General features: G+C 41.9%; 1 protein-coding gene across 2 annotated transcripts in view; it reads left to right on the forward strand.

Annotated features, from left to right (window-relative positions):
- PDCD5 (programmed cell death 5) overlaps positions 1-14,415 on the forward strand; it is a 76,187-nt gene extending 61,772 nt beyond the window's left edge. For both annotated transcript variants that reach the window (XR_013603819.1, XM_078670802.1), the window contains 2 exons: positions 6,025-6,096; positions 8,770-14,415. Coding sequence is in view for 1 of the 2 variants with exons in the window: in XM_078670802.1 (XP_078526928.1) it covers positions 6,025-6,096; positions 8,770-8,811 (114 nt within the window). In the remaining variant the exon portion in view is untranslated. The remainder of the gene's footprint in view (positions 1-6,024; positions 6,097-8,769) is intronic.
- The last annotated feature ends 3,971 nt before the right edge of the window (positions 14,416-18,386 follow it).

Raw genomic sequence — 18,386 nt, forward strand, 5'->3', positions numbered from 1 at the left:
TAGGATGAGCCAATCGTGGGTGCACTGCCATGCGATAAGTGACCAATCCCGTAGGAACTCTTCGTCTGTTAAAAAGAGCCTGGGTGTATTGGTGACAATAAGACCTGTAGGTGCACATTTGCCTCGAAGGTTGCCATTGCCACCCCATGAATGGAGGTGCGTGAGTGGGTCTTCTTCAAATTCAGTAATGTGAGCCAGTCATCTTTGGTGTTGCTCGTACTCTCCGTTAGGGAATCTAAAATGCTTGGGTTGTTAGTCAAAATGGTGTTGAGGACATCCTCATCAAATGCTAATCCTGCGAAATCAGTTATAGTTAGACAAATGGAATCAATTGCAATCAATGAGGTGAGCGAAAAGATGGGACCCAGTGACTCTGGAAACCCAGAGTTTGACCCGCAGCTGCTCTGAACAGGAACACACAATATGAAAAGGGGGTCTAGGGGAAAATATTTAGCGACCATATAATCTCTACACTCTGCAGCTTGTCAATGGTAGATTTTTCAAAGTGAAGGGAAATACAATTGAAGGGGAAAGTCATTATAGAGAGTATTGACGCCTTGACCAGATTAACTCTACCTATAAGGGATAAAGGGAGTAGGGCCCAAGATTTCATTAGCCTCTGGCACTCCCTAGCCACCATAGCTAGGTTAGTCCCCGCGATCCTAGTGGTATCTTGAAGGACATTAATCCCCAAGTATCTCATTTTGGGGCTGATCCGGTGCCGATGCTGGGTTCCTCCAAGATTCCAGGCCATGATTTCTGTCTTCGAGGCGTTGATTTCATAACCTGAAACCAAACCGAACTCCTGAGCTAGGCTGACGATGGCTGGGAATGATGTATGTAAATTAGCTGAAAGAGCTAAAATATCATCAGCATACAGGGCTACCTTCCTCTCCCACTCCCCGTACTTAAAAGGCTGGATGTTAGGATCGTCCCTAAGCTGTTGAGCAAACGGCTCAATGTATAGGTGAAAGAGGAGAGGGGAGAGTGGGTAGCCCTGTCTGGTCCCCCTTGACATCTTAAAAGGATCATTGATGTCGCCATTAACAAGAAGTCCGGCAGTTGGATTCATGCCAACTACATGTCCTCCGACCTCTATCGTAATCAGGCCCTAAGTCATCAAATGACAGTGAATAAGATCCTTTTAGGTTTCACCAGTCTTTAGGAACAGCTTAACATGTTGCCTGTAGACCTATATGGTTGATTTGAAGTTGGACACTCTTGGAAATCACAGACCTTTGTTTCAGCCACCTTTATGAGCATTTCAGTTCCAGAAGAGAGGTTTCTCAAAACCACGGTCACCTGCTTGGCATGTTAACCCCGCCATGAATTAGGCACGACCAGAGAGAATTACTTACAAATAATTCAGAGATGACAGGGTTATGTGGCAAGCTTCGTTGTTCGAGGAAAGATAGCACAGCAACTAGATCTGTGCAATGAATTAATGAATACATTAATATAAATGCTATGTCGAAATAAAATGCAGTGCCCGTGAAAAGCGCGTGCATGCATCAAAGCCACCAGAATCCCTCTCAAACCTTCCCCCAGCGTTCGCTCTTCTCCTCCCCTAGTTATTCACGGCCGGCCGGCCGTACTTTCACTTTCACGGACGCCAGGCCGTGTCTCGCGTTTATCCTCCCCCCTCCCCCTTTCCCCCCTCCCCACAGCAATGCCAAGAGCTTTTTTTTTTTTTATTTCACCCTCGTTTAACTTGTTTTTATTGCCGCGCGGCGCCAATGCTTGATTTAATTGTGCTCAAGATAAATACATAAAAGTTAAGCACAATACATTCTAAACGCTTTTTATTATTAATAGAAAACCCCTTCTTAAAACGCGTCAGGAAGTGTGTGCGCTTTTGAAAAATAAACAAAGCGCGCACACACGCTTCCCGAAATGTTTTAACAAAGCTTTGTTTTCTAGTGATGTAGAGTTTGTGCGTGTTTAAAATGTTTTTATTCAATGTAATTGTTGAAATAAGCGTTGTTTGATTTTTCTTTTCTGTATTTATCACACACTGACTTATCTATACGAAAGAAAGGTTTTCAAAATGCCTCAAACTCGTCATGAAGGGCTTCCTTTTTCCACTCTTCTTGCCTCTTCTGTGTAGTGTGGCTTTTTACCTGCAGGCCCGTCGAGCGCCCCCGTACACGGCCCTTTCTGATCACACTTGAGGTCGGGCGGGAGTCTCAGATCTTCCTCCAAGTCTTGGTGCCAGCCACGGTTCTTCAGATGGAAGCACAAATATTACACGGAGCACAACCCTGCGCCCAAAACACTGCAGGCTGCTCCGCATGCTTTTCAAGCCACACCGCATGGCGAAGAGAATACACATTTATTCCATGTATTCGTTCAGTAATGCTCTGCAGTATACCGAAAATCAGCTCCAGCGGGTGACTGGGCGTCCTGGAGTTTTGCCAGTTCATGATAGGACGTTGCTAGTTTCATAATGCATTTTCATATGTAGCACTTCATGCCCCGCTTATGCCATTTCTAGGCACTGTAATTAACAGGTGATACTATTGTCCAATTAATGGTACTCAGTGTACCGACCACGGGAGGACAGACTGCTCAGTTGGCATTTTTGCAGCGTGTGGACTTGACACTGCAAATCAATGCACATCTCAGCAGCAATTATCTTGTTACAATTCCAAACTGGCAGCAAAGCAGCAAACTGTCTCACACAGTCCTTCTCAAAGTACGGCACAGGAGCACTATGCAGCTCTCCTGACCTTTACTTGCAGCCCCCAGCAGAACCACTGCACTGGGCTGCTGTTCACTTGATCAAGTAATAACATTCAGGAAGATGAGCAATAAACAGGCCAGCATTTATTTACACTAACTGGAGTAAAAGGGAAGAAACAAATAATGTGCACTGCACCATGTAACTTTAGGAAACTATTAATTTAAAAAAAACATTTTGCAACAAAAAGTGTGAAAATATGATAAAGGCTCTACAAAATAAAAAAATGTGCATTTCATCACGCAGATGTGTTTCACATTAATACATCAAATTATATCGCTGAATCCAGCAATATTTTTTAAAGGGACAGCTTTAAAAAATGAATGTAGAAACATTCATGCCTCTGCCCACCCTGACGACAATTTACAAAAGTTTAAGCTATTACCATTATAAATTACAATAACTTTTATTTAAGTATTAATTATTAAAAAAATTAAAAGCCATTGTTATTTGTAATATCAATACATTCAATCACCTGTAGCATTACAAATGCTATAGGTGTCACATTTGCGAAAGTTATAACTATTGGCATTGTAAATGACAAAGCTATTTTCGCTATTTTCAAAACCAACACATAAATAAAAAATGTGTCATTTACAATACCAATAACTTTCCTAATGCGAGGCCTATTGCATTGCAAATGCTTGTTTATTTAAGGTACTGCTAATGGTTGTTTTAATCTGTCCTTCAAGGACTTGAATTTCAATGAGGATGGCATCTGCCATTCTTTTAGCCGTACTGATTATTAGGATGAGCCAATCGTGGGTGCACTGCCATGCGATAAGTGACCAATCCCGTAGGAACTCTTCGTCTGTTAAAAAGAGCCTGGGTGTATTGGTGACAATAAGACCTGTAGGTGCACATTTGCCTCGAAGGTTGCCATTGCCACCCCATGAATGGAGGTGCGTGAGTGGGTCTTCTTCAAATTCAGTAATGTGAGCCAGTCATCTTTGGTGTTGCTCGTACTCTCCGTTAGGGAATCTAAAATGCTTGGGTTGTTAGTCAAAATGGTGTTGAGGACATCCTCATCAAATGCTAATCCTGCGAAATCAGTTATAGTTAGACAAATGGAATCAATTGCAATCAATGAGGTGAGCGAAAAGATGGGACCCAGTGACTCTGGAAACCCAGAGTTTGACCCGCAGCTGCTCTGAACAGGAACACACAATATGAAAAGGGGGTCTAGGGGAAAATATTTAGCGACCATATAATCTCTACACTCTGCAGCTTGTCAATGGTAGATTTTTCAAAGTGAAGGGAAATACAATTGAAGGGGAAAGTCATTATAGAGAGTATTGACGCCTTGACCAGATTAACTCTACCTATAAGGGATAAAGGGAGTAGGGCCCAAGATTTCATTAGCCTCTGGCACTCCCTAGCCACCATAGCTAGGTTAGTCCCCGCGATCCTAGTGGTATCTTGAAGGACATTAATCCCCAAGTATCTCATTTTGGGGCTGATCCGGTGCCGATGCTGGGTTCCTCCAAGATTCCAGGCCATGATTTCTGTCTTCGAGGCGTTGATTTCATAACCTGAAACCAAACCGAACTCCTGAGCTAGGCTGACGATGGCTGGGAATGATGTATGTAAATTAGCTGAAAGAGCTAAAATATCATCAGCATACAGGGCTACCTTCCTCTCCCACTCCCCGTACTTAAAAGGCTGGATGTTAGGATCGTCCCTAAGCTGTTGAGCAAACGGCTCAATGTATAGGTGAAAGAGGAGAGGGGAGAGTGGGTAGCCCTGTCTGGTCCCCCTTGACATCTTAAAAGGATCATTGATGTCGCCATTAACAAGAAGTCCGGCAGTTGGATTCATGCCAACTACATGTCCTCCGACCTCTATCGTAATCAGGCCCTAAGTCATCAAATGACAGTGAATAAGATCCTTTTAGGTTTCACCAGTCTTTAGGAACAGCTTAACATGTTGCCTGTAGACCTATATGGTTGATTTGAAGTTGGACACTCTTGGAAATCACAGACCTTTGTTTCAGCCACCTTTATGAGCATTTCAGTTCCAGAAGAGAGGTTTCTCAAAACCACGGTCACCTGCTTGGCATGTTAACCCCGCCATGAATTAGGCACGACCAGAGAGAATTACTTACAAATAATTCAGAGATGACAGGGTTATGTGGCAAGCTTCGTTGTTCGAGGAAAGATAGCACAGCAACTAGATCTGTGCAATGAATTAATGAATACATTAATATAAATGCTATGTCGAAATAAAATCCTTCTCTCTTGGGCCACAGACCACAAAGTAGTACCACCCTGTATTCTACTGCTAGTTGCAGTGGCGCGGGAACAATTTTCAGAGTGGGGGTGCTGCCATCACTGTTGCATGGTTGAATTTATAGGGATTGTGAAAACCCCAAGCATCACATAAACCCCAGTGTAGTAAATGAGCCATGCCCATTCAGCAAGAGTATTAAGGGTGTAGTATGCAGCTGGAGATCCATTTTGTAGCACACTGTCGCAAGTATATTACTAAAGCATGGTATGGTAGCTTAGAGTCTTTTACAGACCGCACGATCTTCATTGAGAAGGCTACTAAATGTGCCAAGGCATGCAGTTTTAGTGATATAACTATATAGAGCACAAATGATATGTGGAAATCTGGTATCAGCAAATTTTTTCATTTGCAAATCACCTAGTAAAGTGTCCTGATTTATTTTGATCCTATTCAAATCTTGTTTTCTATCGCTCTTCGGAATGACAAAAAAGTGCTTTATTTGTGCTTTACGTTTCATTTTGTCAGTTCATTTACAGGTATTAAAATGTTGTTGGGTGGGAAAAAAATGACATCCTACAGTCTTTCCTTTCACACCAAACAGTAAGACTGTCACATAGTTCACTTTATAAAATCCTTTAACTTTGCAGTCAGAGAAAGAAAAGTGAACATCAATTTCAATGTTAAAAGAATAAGCAACAATTTGTCAGAAGACAGCCTCACAGTTGCCCTGTGTGTCTGGATGCTCAGCAAATGTGACAAAATAAAACCGAATTTACAGCCATCTTTATTGCTCATTCACCTTCAAACCTCCCCCGCCCCCCCACACACACCTACGGCTGGCTGTACACATTATCTATTTCCTCTACATTTGATCATTGTGTTTAATTTTGAGGGTTATTTGGGTTACAATTCAGTAGAAGCTTAAGTATTTTCTCACAAACCGAAATGTAGTCATATTGTATTTGCATTTATTGACCATAAATGGAGTAAACTTATTGTATGTTATGAACAACAATGTATTGTATTAAATATACAGATTTCTGTTCTTCCCATAGATATCTGAACAAGGGTTGATAGAAATTTTGGAGAAGGTCAGCCAGCAGACAGACAAGAAGACAACAGTAAAAGTACGCGTTAGTATATTAAAATTGTCAAAGTTGGCTAATTGTATTGCCGTTAACAACACAGAAATGGTGTGAATGCTCAGTGGTTTTATAATGGCAATGTTACATTTTGCAGTTCTCTTTACATATTGATGTGAACGGCACAACAGTTTTTCATACCGGATACAGTTTGCCCACGGAAACTGATCCCGGAACATTTCTTTAATTTTTAGTAACTTTTTTGTTGGGTGTGTGTTTTTTTTATTGTGATTAGGACAGGCATTGACTCTGCAGCATTTCATACATATGTGGCAAGTTAAAACAGTCAGATGTTAGTATCTCGGCAAGGTGATATGGGGTTAGACGTGCAAAAACTCAAGAGATTATGAGCATGGCACATTGAACATAGAAGGGGGGTATTTGAACTTTTCACAATGAGGTTCTTTGTTTCAGGCTACAGCCCAAGTTTACATCAATACTTTTAGAGAGTGAATATCCTATTTGCAACAAGTGTCATAATGAATGATTGTGTGAGCAAGTCTTTTTGTGTGCATTATTTCAAAAGATGGCGAGTGAAGGGTGAATAAGTATCAGGAAATCCTAACTAGCCATCATGGAGTTTGCATGCCTAGCATTGATCTGAGAGATGTAGGACAGTTTTCAGAGTTCTTTCTGGGGTTCATAAGACTTTAAAATAAAGCGCATTGTGGATGCAAATTTACTAATTTACTGGGACTCTGGATATTCACTGGCAGGATTTAGCAACAGTGGGACTTAACAAAGTTAGATTGTCACCAGAGCAATCGCTTACTTCCCCTCAGATTCATCTCCTTGCTCAGGTCTCCAAAGAACCAAGCAAGGTGATGAAATCGTGGCTAAAGGTCTAACCTGCCTTCTACCACCTCAAGCAGATCTTCTCAGATCCAAGGAAATGGCAGAAAGCAAGCAGTGATATGTATAGCTCTCCCGTTACTACTCGGCTCCTGCATAGATGAAGAAAGCGGCGGCAGATAATTTATTAGGGACATACATAATGTAATATTAAAGATGGGTAAACAGTGAATACCAGGATTTTTTTTAACACTGGGTTCTTAGTTTTATAATAGACAACTCCAACTTCACTCATAAAATCCCTCTGAAAAACATCACCTCTACCTATTGTTGGACTGCTTTTCTTCCCCCGGTCTTTATTGAACCAGATATATTTACGTATCGGGTTTTCACTTGTAACATCAATGCTCTTCCTAAACTAATGTTCACTAAGGCCAGGGAGTCATTTTTCAACCTGTTGAGACCGGCATTCAGAGAAAGCAATGGGATTTGTTCTGGATGAATATCTGCTGTTATTGCCATTCGTTTGGGGATAGGCAGGTGAAGCACTGTAGCCTATGGACCCTTTGTCTCACAGCCCACAAATAGTAGACTGCGAGACCAGCTTAGACTGGGAGCAGTCTACCTACACTATCCAAATTATTCCCTTTATAAGACCTGCAGCTGGCTGCTTTCATGCTTTCAGAAAGATGTGATGCTCAGGATGTGCTTTTGGGTGCACTGTTGTGTAGCAAAGTCAACACTACGTAGAAAATGTCATGTATAACTTAATTAACAAGTTGTTCTCAAAGTTATGTGTCACCGTTCTGGACTAGCATTAACAGTTCTCTTTCATGGAGTGCCTCATACTGTCCAATGTGCAGGTTGTTTTGGCTGGTAGAAGAGCATTCAATTTCTTTAATCGGGGACTACAGTGGTCATCATTTAACATTACCTGTTACATTACCGTTAGTGAGCAGCCTTTAATATGCAACTTCGCAGAATTTGTGAGTTGGAAACAGTACGTAAAAGGCTCGATTAGCAAATCATGTTTCTCTATCCACATTCGCTCTTTATTGTGTATTCTCCTGGAAAGAGAATCTGGGTGCAGGTTGGATGTCGGCTCTCTGAAATCCAGTGTACTTGCGGACTCCTGTTTGTGCATCTTTTAGCCAATTGACTAAGTGGACCCCATCTAGCAAATTGATTTTTATATTTAGAACTGCATCACAAAATGGTAGGTGCTCAAAAGGGGTTTTCGGTAGAACTATATTTAATTTGGCCTGGAACTAGTGTTGCAAGCTAATTAACTTTTTGTTGTGGAGGGGTTCTTCTCTTTTACTCTGCGATTCAAGGTACAACGCATGCCTAATGGTAATAATTTGACTAGCACAGCCGATGAGTCTTGGCAAAAGGTGGACAGTTTCTTCAGCAGATACAAGAACAACCTAAAAGCATGTACATTTTGACAGACTAGTATGATGGTGTTCTTTCAGCTTAATGTTTTCAGATATGTTAATAGAAACAAAGTTGTTATGAATGTTGTATCAGCTTAGTTATCGCAATATTTTATTTTCCATTTAAACCCCACTGATGGTAAATGCCTTCAGTAATCAAATGTGCAAGTAAGGAGAGGTTCCAAATTTCTGGATTGATAAGACAATAGAAGTATCTCCTGCAAGCCAGGCTGTACATCAACAACCGATTGAGATATGAAAAACAAATATTTCAGTTATGATACTAATATAAATTAAAATAAATTGGCATGTAAAACTGCATATTTTTTATCCAAATGCATAAATTGAGGTGAAGGACTAATTGCATTTTTATCTGTACCTGTCTGCGGATACGCATTTAGGATGATAACTTTTGTTTTTTGTTTTTTAGTTTAACAGAAGAAAAGTCATGGATTCTGATGATGAAGATTGAGATATTAATTTTCTACACATTTGTCTTTGGGAGTCGAGGGGTGGACAGGTGTAAAATGGAAGAGAATATTGGGACGATGCTTTTTACTCAGTGCATGCATTTGTGGACAAAAAGCCCTGTGTCACCAAGACCTCTGTGTGATACTTGTAGAAGAGAGGAGTGTTATTAAATGGGCTAGTCATGTTATTGTAAAACTGTGTACAAAAGCCAGCTGGAGGAGACTTTTGTTTACAAGCATAGCTTGTCTCTATCTTTTAAAAAAAACTAACTGTGTTGCATCTTTCGGTTGGAGGCCTACAAAGATGATCTTTTCAGGTATCTGAGACATGTGCATTGCACTCTGTTGGATTTTGCTCCCAACAAACTATGCTGCATGGAATCCTCCTACTACACCAATTTGCTAGTCAACAAACCTCTTTTTCTCTAGATTGCAAATACACAGTGCCTCTCCACAGTTTTCTGATATTGCTTTTAGATTCATGATATCCACTGTATTATCAGATTGAACGTTATAGTAAAAAGTGCTTTTCTGCTAAGTTTACAGGTACTGACCCAACATAAGGTAGCCTTCTGAGTTTGGCAATGTAGAAATGATTAAAAAACAAACCATAACTGTGTTCAAACACAACACATATTTGACTCCAGTTTTATGATTTCTGCATTTTTAACCTCTAGTATTTCCACAATTGTTTTGAGCTAAACTGAAAGTCAATATTATTTACTGTTTTTGTTGAAAAGCAGTGCAAAACAATGCATCAAATAAGAAAATACACTTAAATAAAAAGAAGTCAGCCCACCTATGTGGTAGGACTTCTTTTTAACAAAAGTGACATAAATTGAAGTGGATATAACAGCCAGTGTACTTATGTAGCCTGAGAATTTATTATATAATTGTTCTTTCATTTGCCTGTATATTGTACTCTTTATCCGACTTCATCTTCGGTTTAAAGTTTAGCCATTTTTAAGTATTTTGTAGGAATGAGATGGACTTTAGCCTATTTTGAAGGAACCCTGTTCTACAAAACAATATTTGGGTTTGCCTAGAGTAGAGGGGGGTTAGGGTGTCAATTTTTCGAGGCTGTGTGCTTGATGGACACTTGACCAGAATTTTAGTTTTAGAACTGTTTAGTTTGAGCCTGTTATCCCCATCCATTTCTCAACTTTTGATGTAACTGTTTTTAGAGTTTCAAATTAGCTAGGAAGTTAAGTTACTCTAAGCTTTATCTAGGTTTCATCCAACTAAGATTAGAGTTACTCCACATGTGACTCTGCATGTGGGAGAGGGCTGCCTCCTGCCATGGGTATGTTCCTCCAGGATGGATTTAAACCATCTGTTGGTCTTGTCTGAAGTATTCGCAACTGATTGGAGTAGAACAGTGTTATTCCCCATGTCAAATGTGGTTGAGCGGTCAAGAAGTATGAGCATTCTGAGTGATCCGTCGTCCCCGTTTTCAAGTCATACAGGCCCAACATTTATTAGTGTCTTGATATGTATCTCAGGGGGACTTAGTGGGAATTTAACAAGTGTATGTTATCCAGCCACACAATGGGTGGATACAATTTTAAAACTGTGATTAGCTATTTTCCAAACCTTTGCACAGCAGCAAAACAATCCAGGAACACATTCAACATGACGAAAATAATCTTATGGGAAAAGGTGATTGATAAAACTATGTTCCTAGTCAAATCTTGGTGAAATTCGATTGAGTGGGACATTTTCACAATCTGAAAGCTAGTGTTTGATTTTATGGAATCCCTCCTTAAATAGGCACAGCCTTTATACAGCGAAGCAGAAGCCCACAATAGGGAACCAATCGTATGGAAATGTAGTGCAGCTTTGGAATCTTAAGCAAGAATAAACCCACTCTGTAATGTCATGAATAATAATTAAAATGAAGGTGGTTCAGTGCACCAACATTATATATGAAGCTCAGATAACAATCAATTCATGCCCTGAAGGATGGAACCCTATATGTACATGCTCACCCAAACCAATTCTAGATTTAAAGGATATGTTGTTAATGATACTTTTCTAATCACAGTAGAAATATCAGTGTGGAATGGAGGTGGGTGTAAGTCGAGCTTCAAGACAATCAAGCACTGCCTCAACCTGCCTGACTCGTTTCACACTCCAAAGACTAGTACTGTGCCAGCAACCTCTTCAGTGGAAAAAACGCAAAAGATCCAACAGTGTGTTAGAAACTCAAAGGCTGCTTAGGCTACTGCCCAAACCTACAAACTGAATCACACAATAGTACTCCTTCAAACCCCTATCTGTCTGAGACATAGCTCAGACCCTCAACCCCCTCAAAACCACTTTCAATGTAGGTGATGTTTTACCCTCGTACTGCATCAAAACCTTTCCAAACACTCTCCACTTGCCATCAACCCCACCCTCACTCAAAACATCTTAGGAGAAACTTTCAAGGCCGACCAGATCCTCCCACTCCTGAAGACCCTGATGACAACACACACCTGCACAGTCCCATCAAAGTCACCTATTTCCTGCATGACTGCCAATCTGGTTTCAGATCACGCTGGAGCATAGAGACAGATACCGCACAAGATTTAGAGAATCCCCTCCTGACCACAGTGACCCCTGCCTCCTGATTTTGCGGGACAGCCCTTGACACTGTTGATCATCTCACTCTCATCCACACACTGAAATATCAAGTGGGATTCTTTTGTAATGTCCTCCACTAGTTCTCCTCCTACTTGTCCACCAAATATCGTTTTGTTTACATGGGCACCGTTAGCTGTGGAGTCTCCAAGGGATCCATTTGGTTTCCCCATCATCTTAACTCTCTACACAGAGCCCATTGGGAGATACCTACAATAGTATCAACGTTCACCAATATGCTGGCCCACAGATGAATGTCTCGGCTACCTTCGAAATGAAATGCCTCTAACACTACCTCTTCTAGATTTGGAAGACCACCACCTACAGGAAGCACAGTCCCACTCAGACAGGAGTTCTGCTCTTGGCCAAGAACAACAGGCCAGACTTTGCTCAATTACATGCATCTGGACATTTCTGACCCAACTTTCACCCAATGCCAAGTCACTCCGATTCATCTTGGACGTAGAACACATTGTGAAGACAACCAAGGAGGCCTGGTACCAGCTATCTCCACTGAAGAAAGTGACACCATCTCTCCTAGAAAGTGAAATTATAATTGCTGTTCAGGCCCTCACCCTCGTGCATCTCGACTTTGGCAATGCACTGCTTCACCATACTCTACAGTGGCCCCTCTGAAGGGCACCCTACATGCCGCAGCACACCTAATCAAGGTGCTGAAGAAATATGACCATCAGCCCCTCCCAGATCTGATGGACACACTAGCTCCCTTTGCTGCCTGTCTTCATCATCTACACACCCATAACGGCAGGATCTCTCCACTGATATAACATTTCTTCATGATTTTTGGGATGGCTGCATGCTGCCCATTGCCTGTCTCAGATACTCAAAAGCTACCTGTAGTATTTTGTGGCATGTGTATTCTGCCATGTCTTATTACGTCACATGAGCTTGACTGTGAAAACCGTTGGTAGGCTGTTCAACATGGAGACGATGTTTGAATCTTTGGACTGTGTAATTTTTGCGGGTACCAGTGGCATCTGAAATTACCAAACCGATTCAAATACTAAACTCTGTGTCCAAGGACTGGGGATTAGCTAAATCCAATATGTGCAAAACAATTACCCAATGCACACCAATATACAGTACAGAAAGAGATGTCTCAATGGGCATATTATAATACAAATGAACAAGTTCAGAACAAAAAAATACCGGTGATACTTCCGTTCCGTCCGAAACACAGAGCGTGCCCCAACTGCATCACTCTCGAATTTTGGAGCACCAATTACCAACAAGCAGTAACCTGGTCTCGAGCAGGGGCCGGGTTGGAAGTATCACCGGCTTAGCGACCTATGGTCCTTTTTTCATCGCGTTACAGCCCTGATGAGTCGTACAAGCATTGTGATCGCTTGACGACGAAACACGTGTCGGCTGGCCATCCATACAAATTAAAGAGGAACCGCACAACTTCGCTTCCCTCTTTTTTTGTTCTGAACTTGTTCATTTGTATTATAATATGCCCATTGAGACATCTCTTTCTGTACTGTATATTGGTGTGCATTGGGTAATTGTTTTGTACTTGTTAAACGTGTGCTCTGCACACTCTCTAGAGGGGTTTAGGGCCTTTGTCCCCTCACCTTTTTGCACCCAGACCTAACTTTTCCTCACACTTACGTAAGCTGTGCGCCCAGTATTTCCCTGAACTTTTAAAAAACCCGTCCCCCACAGTTAAATCCAATATGTGTTCCAGTTGTGCTGTAATGTAGCCCTTGACAAAGGAGCTCCCCGTCATCAGCAATGCATGCTTACCTAACACAAACAGAACAGGTACAGCAGAAAAGCCTCTGTCAGAAACTGAGCTGATAAAGCAAAAGTAGCAGCACTGTAAGTGCCCTTCAGACACACCAAACTTTAAAGCATCTGTAACAAAAATAAAATACAGTTGTTCAGACTGTGTAGAAGAACAAGAGTGCAGACGACAGTGGTGTAACCTTCACGAATGCAGGTGTAAAAGAAATGAAGGCTTCACAGTCACACAACTGTTGAAACCTTGGCTGCGGATATGCAGGCCTCTAACGCACATAACCGGCACTGCGTGGGCAGCTGCGTTGCAAACTTCAGTAACTCACATGAATCAGACAAAGCTCATTTTCAGCAGGTTTTAGCTACAGTGGAGGAGAAAGTTGCTGTGGAAGTTAAAATGGATTTTTGACTCGCACCTACTCGCTGCTGCCTCCTCCACTCCATCGACAAAATCTCCACAAAGCTTGACGGGCCAAAACATAGTCACTCTTACTATTTGAAAAGTTTTGTGCTGATTCAGGAAACCGTGCCAAAGTTGCAACCAAATCAGAAAACATATTCTCAATAGAATCAGTAACATAACCTTAATTACACAGTGGGTGTTGCTGACATGTATGTATGTGTGTGTGTAGGTGTGTGTGTGTAGGTGTGTGTGTGTATGTGGGTATATATATATATATATATATATATATATATATATATATATATATATATACGTATATATATATGTATATATATATATAATCTCTCATATATATTTTAATTAATTAGCAAGGGGTTCTGATGACCTGCCTAAACCGCTAGGTTTACAAATGTCACCTGAACCCTGAGACTGCAATATAGGTCCATGTTGTACTCTACTTGTTGTGTGTTTCTTTTTTTTTTTTTTTTTACACAATTGATTTGTTGATTTTTAGCACAGTTTACAAATATTTGGAACATTTGAACTTTATCTGTTTAGTATTCATTGTTTGCGACTGCTGATATGTCTGTTGATATTTTGAGAAATGTGTGTTTTTGTTGTGGGTAATATGCTAATATTTTAAATGTGTTTTATGCAGCAATGTCTATTAGAAGTCAAATTTTAAATGCAAGGCGCATTGTAAGGAAATTAAACACATACATTCTAAAATGTGCTTTTTCATGTAGTACATTACCAATGTAGAGTAGATTTAGCAAAACATATGTAAAGAAAGAAAATAAAGTGCAATGTGGTACAGTGACTGTTTGCTGAGGGTGTTCTGCTTTTCGAATGTTTATTTTCACCCACTGCGAGGATTTATTGATCGATTCATGCATCATCTGTATTTACCTTTTTGTAGGGTAGCTAACTATGTTGCAGATCGATTCGGCACAATAAGGGCTGGCTTTAGCGCTGGTCGCACCCTGTGTGATGTTGGCACCCTCTCTCTTCCCCCCTCATGACCACCTCTGCCACGGATTCCCTCACCACCACCCTTTAACAGTGCCCCTAAAGTCTCCAGAACCACTGTCTCTCGGATTCATTTAGTTTTATAGCACCACTCCTACCAGTGTATGGTGTCAGAGCACTTTACCCCCCTCTCGCTCGCTCGCTCTCTCGCTCTCTCTCTCTCTGTGTCTCTCTCTTTCTCTCTCTCTCTCTCTCTCTCTGTGTCTCTCTCTCTCACTCTCACTCTCTCTGTCTCTCATAGGTGTGCAAATCAGTGTATAGGAAATGTTAAATCAGACAGGACTACAAGGTTTAGTGTAGGAGTAACATGTCATCGATACTGATAGGGAATATAGTTTGAGTCCTTCTTTTCTGGAAATGCACAAATTCAGAATTTAAAATGTAACACCAATGTTAAGGGTTCTCTTTAATAACAAGAATTGTTTTCCATCCAAATGAACCCTTTTGGCAAGATTAGGATAACGAAAGACTGGGCAAAAAACACATATGTCATGTTATAGCTCTAACATAAACCTTGCAGGTTGCATTCAGCTCTTTGATGACAGTTAATAGCTCAACGTTCTATATTACAGTTTTGACTTACAAACAACAAGTAACAAAAGGAACTCTCTTACAGAAGCAGCAACCCACTGACCTATTTACATTACATGCGCTTTGTTATCTTCATGGTACACGTTCTTAGCAGCAAGCATTTTAACCCTCTGCGCTACCTTTGTATGAGTCAAAACTTCCACTAGACGAACCTCCTGTCTCTTTCCAGGAACACGATAAATCACTGGAGTTATCATGATGTTTTAATTGATGCCTGCAAAAATTGCTGGAGGCCAGGAAAGTGCCAGCAGGTTGGTGCTTTTAACACCCTAAGTGCTCATGACGAGCTCAGCTCGTCATGAGGGACGGTGCTCAGGTGCTCATGACGAGCTCGTCATGAGCCGTGGAACGCTCCCACGCGGGGATAATTCCCTGCTGTGCTGAACGTTCCACAGAAACGGGTGTGGTCATGACGAGCTCAGCTCGTCACGAGCACCGTGCCTCATGACGAGCTGAGCTCGTCACGAGCACGGGGGCGCTGTGCGTGCCCCCCAGCACAGCGGGGGAATTACCCCCACTGCGAAGGGGTTAAAATAATATTACTTGTAAAAATGACCCCCCCCCAAGTCAGCGCCCGGTGCTGTGGCACCGATCGCACTGCTGTAGAGCTGGCCCTGATCACAGTGTATTATTTATTTATTTATTCAAAGTTTTATATAGCGCAAACAAGATCTTTACAGATATCAGAGCGCTTCACAGAGACAGGGGTAGGGGCAACAGGCCTGAACAGAACTAATGGGAACAGTATAATAGTCACTAAACATAATAGGAAAACAGTAGTGTACAGAGAACATACCAATATACATCCAGGTAACAAGTAGTATAAGACGGCGCAAAAACATTGATCACGCTACAACAGAGTTCAGGTAAACTTTGGATGTAGGGATGGCTTATACCAAATTCTAAGGATAGAGCGAACAAGGGGTGGGGGCAACGTGAGGGTGATTCAACAAACTAAAGTGTATCATATAGTGGTCGGTAGTAGGAGAGTAGCATAATAGTGTCACAAACAAATAAGAGTATAGTGTCAGGAGGCAATCAGGAGATCAAAAGTTCAAAAATATACAGCGATGCAGAGACTCTGATCCATCACCTATAAAGTTCAGGTGAACTTGGCCATGAGGATGGTTTTCACCTCTTTCTTGAAGAATGCAGTGGAGGGGATAAGCCTGGTTTCAGGAGGGAGTGCATTCCAGATCCTGGGTGCCATTCCTGAAAAGGAGCGCTTGTATGTTTTTTCCTTCCGGAATCTACGAGGTTTCAAGAGTAGGTTTTTTGTACTTCTGTTGTTTCTCGAGCCACCTGATATAGATAACTTTTGAGCGAGGTAGTTGGGTGCCTTGTGGTGCACGGCCGAGTGTGTCATAACGGCAATTTTTAGCTGTATTCTGGCTTCAAAAGGTAGCCATTTTAGAGATTTTAAGTCTGGGGATATATGCGAATGTTTACGTGAGCCAGTGATGAGTCTCGCGGCAGCGTTCAGGGAGGCTCTTAGGGGTGCTGTTGTGGCTAACGGGAGTCCGCTGAGGGCCACAATTCCATAGTCTATGCGAGGGATGACTAACGCTTGTACAGCCGTTTGGAAGTCCTTGGCTGGGAGGAAGGGTTTAAGTTTCCTCAGTGTGTTGATTTGGAAATTAGCTCCTTTTGTTGCTTTGCTAACGTGCTGTTGCATGTTGAGCTTGGCGTCGAGTGTGATGCCTAGGGATTTCGCAGAGTCCACGATGGTAGGTTGGACATTGAGTGCTGTTAGGTTATTGAGCCAGGTTTGGGTGGTGGTAATTTTCGCCGGAGGTGAGATGAGTAGAAACTCAGTTTTCAGAGCATTTAGTTTGAGGTGATTAACGGCCAACCAGGATTGAGTGTTACTAAGTGTAGAATTCAGAAGTTTAATATCTTCCGGGGATCGTAGCTTTAGGTAAAGTTGTGTGTCATCGGCGTACATATGGAATTGAACATTGGATGCTTGGAGCAAGGTGGCGAGCGGTTCCATGACGAGGTTGAACAGTGTGGGGGAGAGGGATGATCCTTGTGGCACACCTAGATCTGCTGGCACAGGTGTAGATAGCACATTGTCAATCTTGAACTTCTGAGTCCGGTTATAAAGGAAGGAAGTAAACCATTTAAGAACAGTTCCCGATAGACCCATTCTAGTGCTTAGCTTAGCTTGTTATTTTATTCTTTTAATGCACTGCACTTTACACTAGCACAGCGCTTTTTAAAAAATTGAATCGCTACCACTGTTTATTGTGTACTTGTGTGCTCTGTAAATCCCCCTTGAAAACTTCCCCAAGAAACCAAATTGAGCCGCTTCCACTGTACCTTATACCTCTAAGGCACGAAGCCATTCTCTAGGCTCACGGTCACACTTACAAGCCCCTCGAGGCAAGGAATCCACGGCCGCCATCTTCAATCGGGGCCTGGACAGCGCTCTAGTGGCTGGGCGATTTGGGCCCAACCCATTATAAAAGAGCCAATTACTGACGTTCCTGCAGATAGATTGCACCATACTCCTGAGGCGGAAGCCGGGGGTTTAACTCGCCAAATAACAGATCACTTGTTATTTTATTCTTTTAATGCACTGCACTTTACACTAGCACAGCGCTTTTTAAAAAATTGAATCGCTACCACTGTTTATTGTGTACTTGTGTGCTCTGTAAATCCCCCTTGAAAACTTCCCCAAGAAACCAAATTGAGCCGCTTCCACTGTACCTTATACCTCTAAGGCACGAAGCCATTCTCTAGGCTCACGGTCACACTTACAAGCCCCTCGAGGCAAGGAATCCACGGCCGCCATCTTCAATCGGGGCCTGGACAGCGCTCTAGTGGCTGGGCGATTTGGGCCCAACCCATTATAAAAGAGCCAATTACTGACGTTCCTGCAGATAGATTGCACCATACTCCTGAGGCGGAAGCCGGGGGTTTAACTCGCCAAATAACAGATCACTTGTTATTTTATTCTTTTAATGCACTGCACTTTACACTAGCACAGCGCTTTTTAAAAAATTGAATCGCTACCACTGTTTATTGTGTACTTGTGTGCTCTGTAAATCCCCCTTGAAAACTTCCCCAAGAAACCAAATTGAGCCGCTTCCACTGTACCTTATACCTCTAAGGCACGAAGCCATTCTCTAGGCTCACGGTCACACTTACAAGCCCCTCGAGGCAAGG

This window comes from Lissotriton helveticus, chromosome 12 (genome assembly GCF_964261635.1).
Source record: "Lissotriton helveticus chromosome 12, aLisHel1.1, whole genome shotgun sequence".
Lineage (NCBI taxonomy): Eukaryota > Metazoa > Chordata > Amphibia > Caudata > Salamandridae > Lissotriton > Lissotriton helveticus.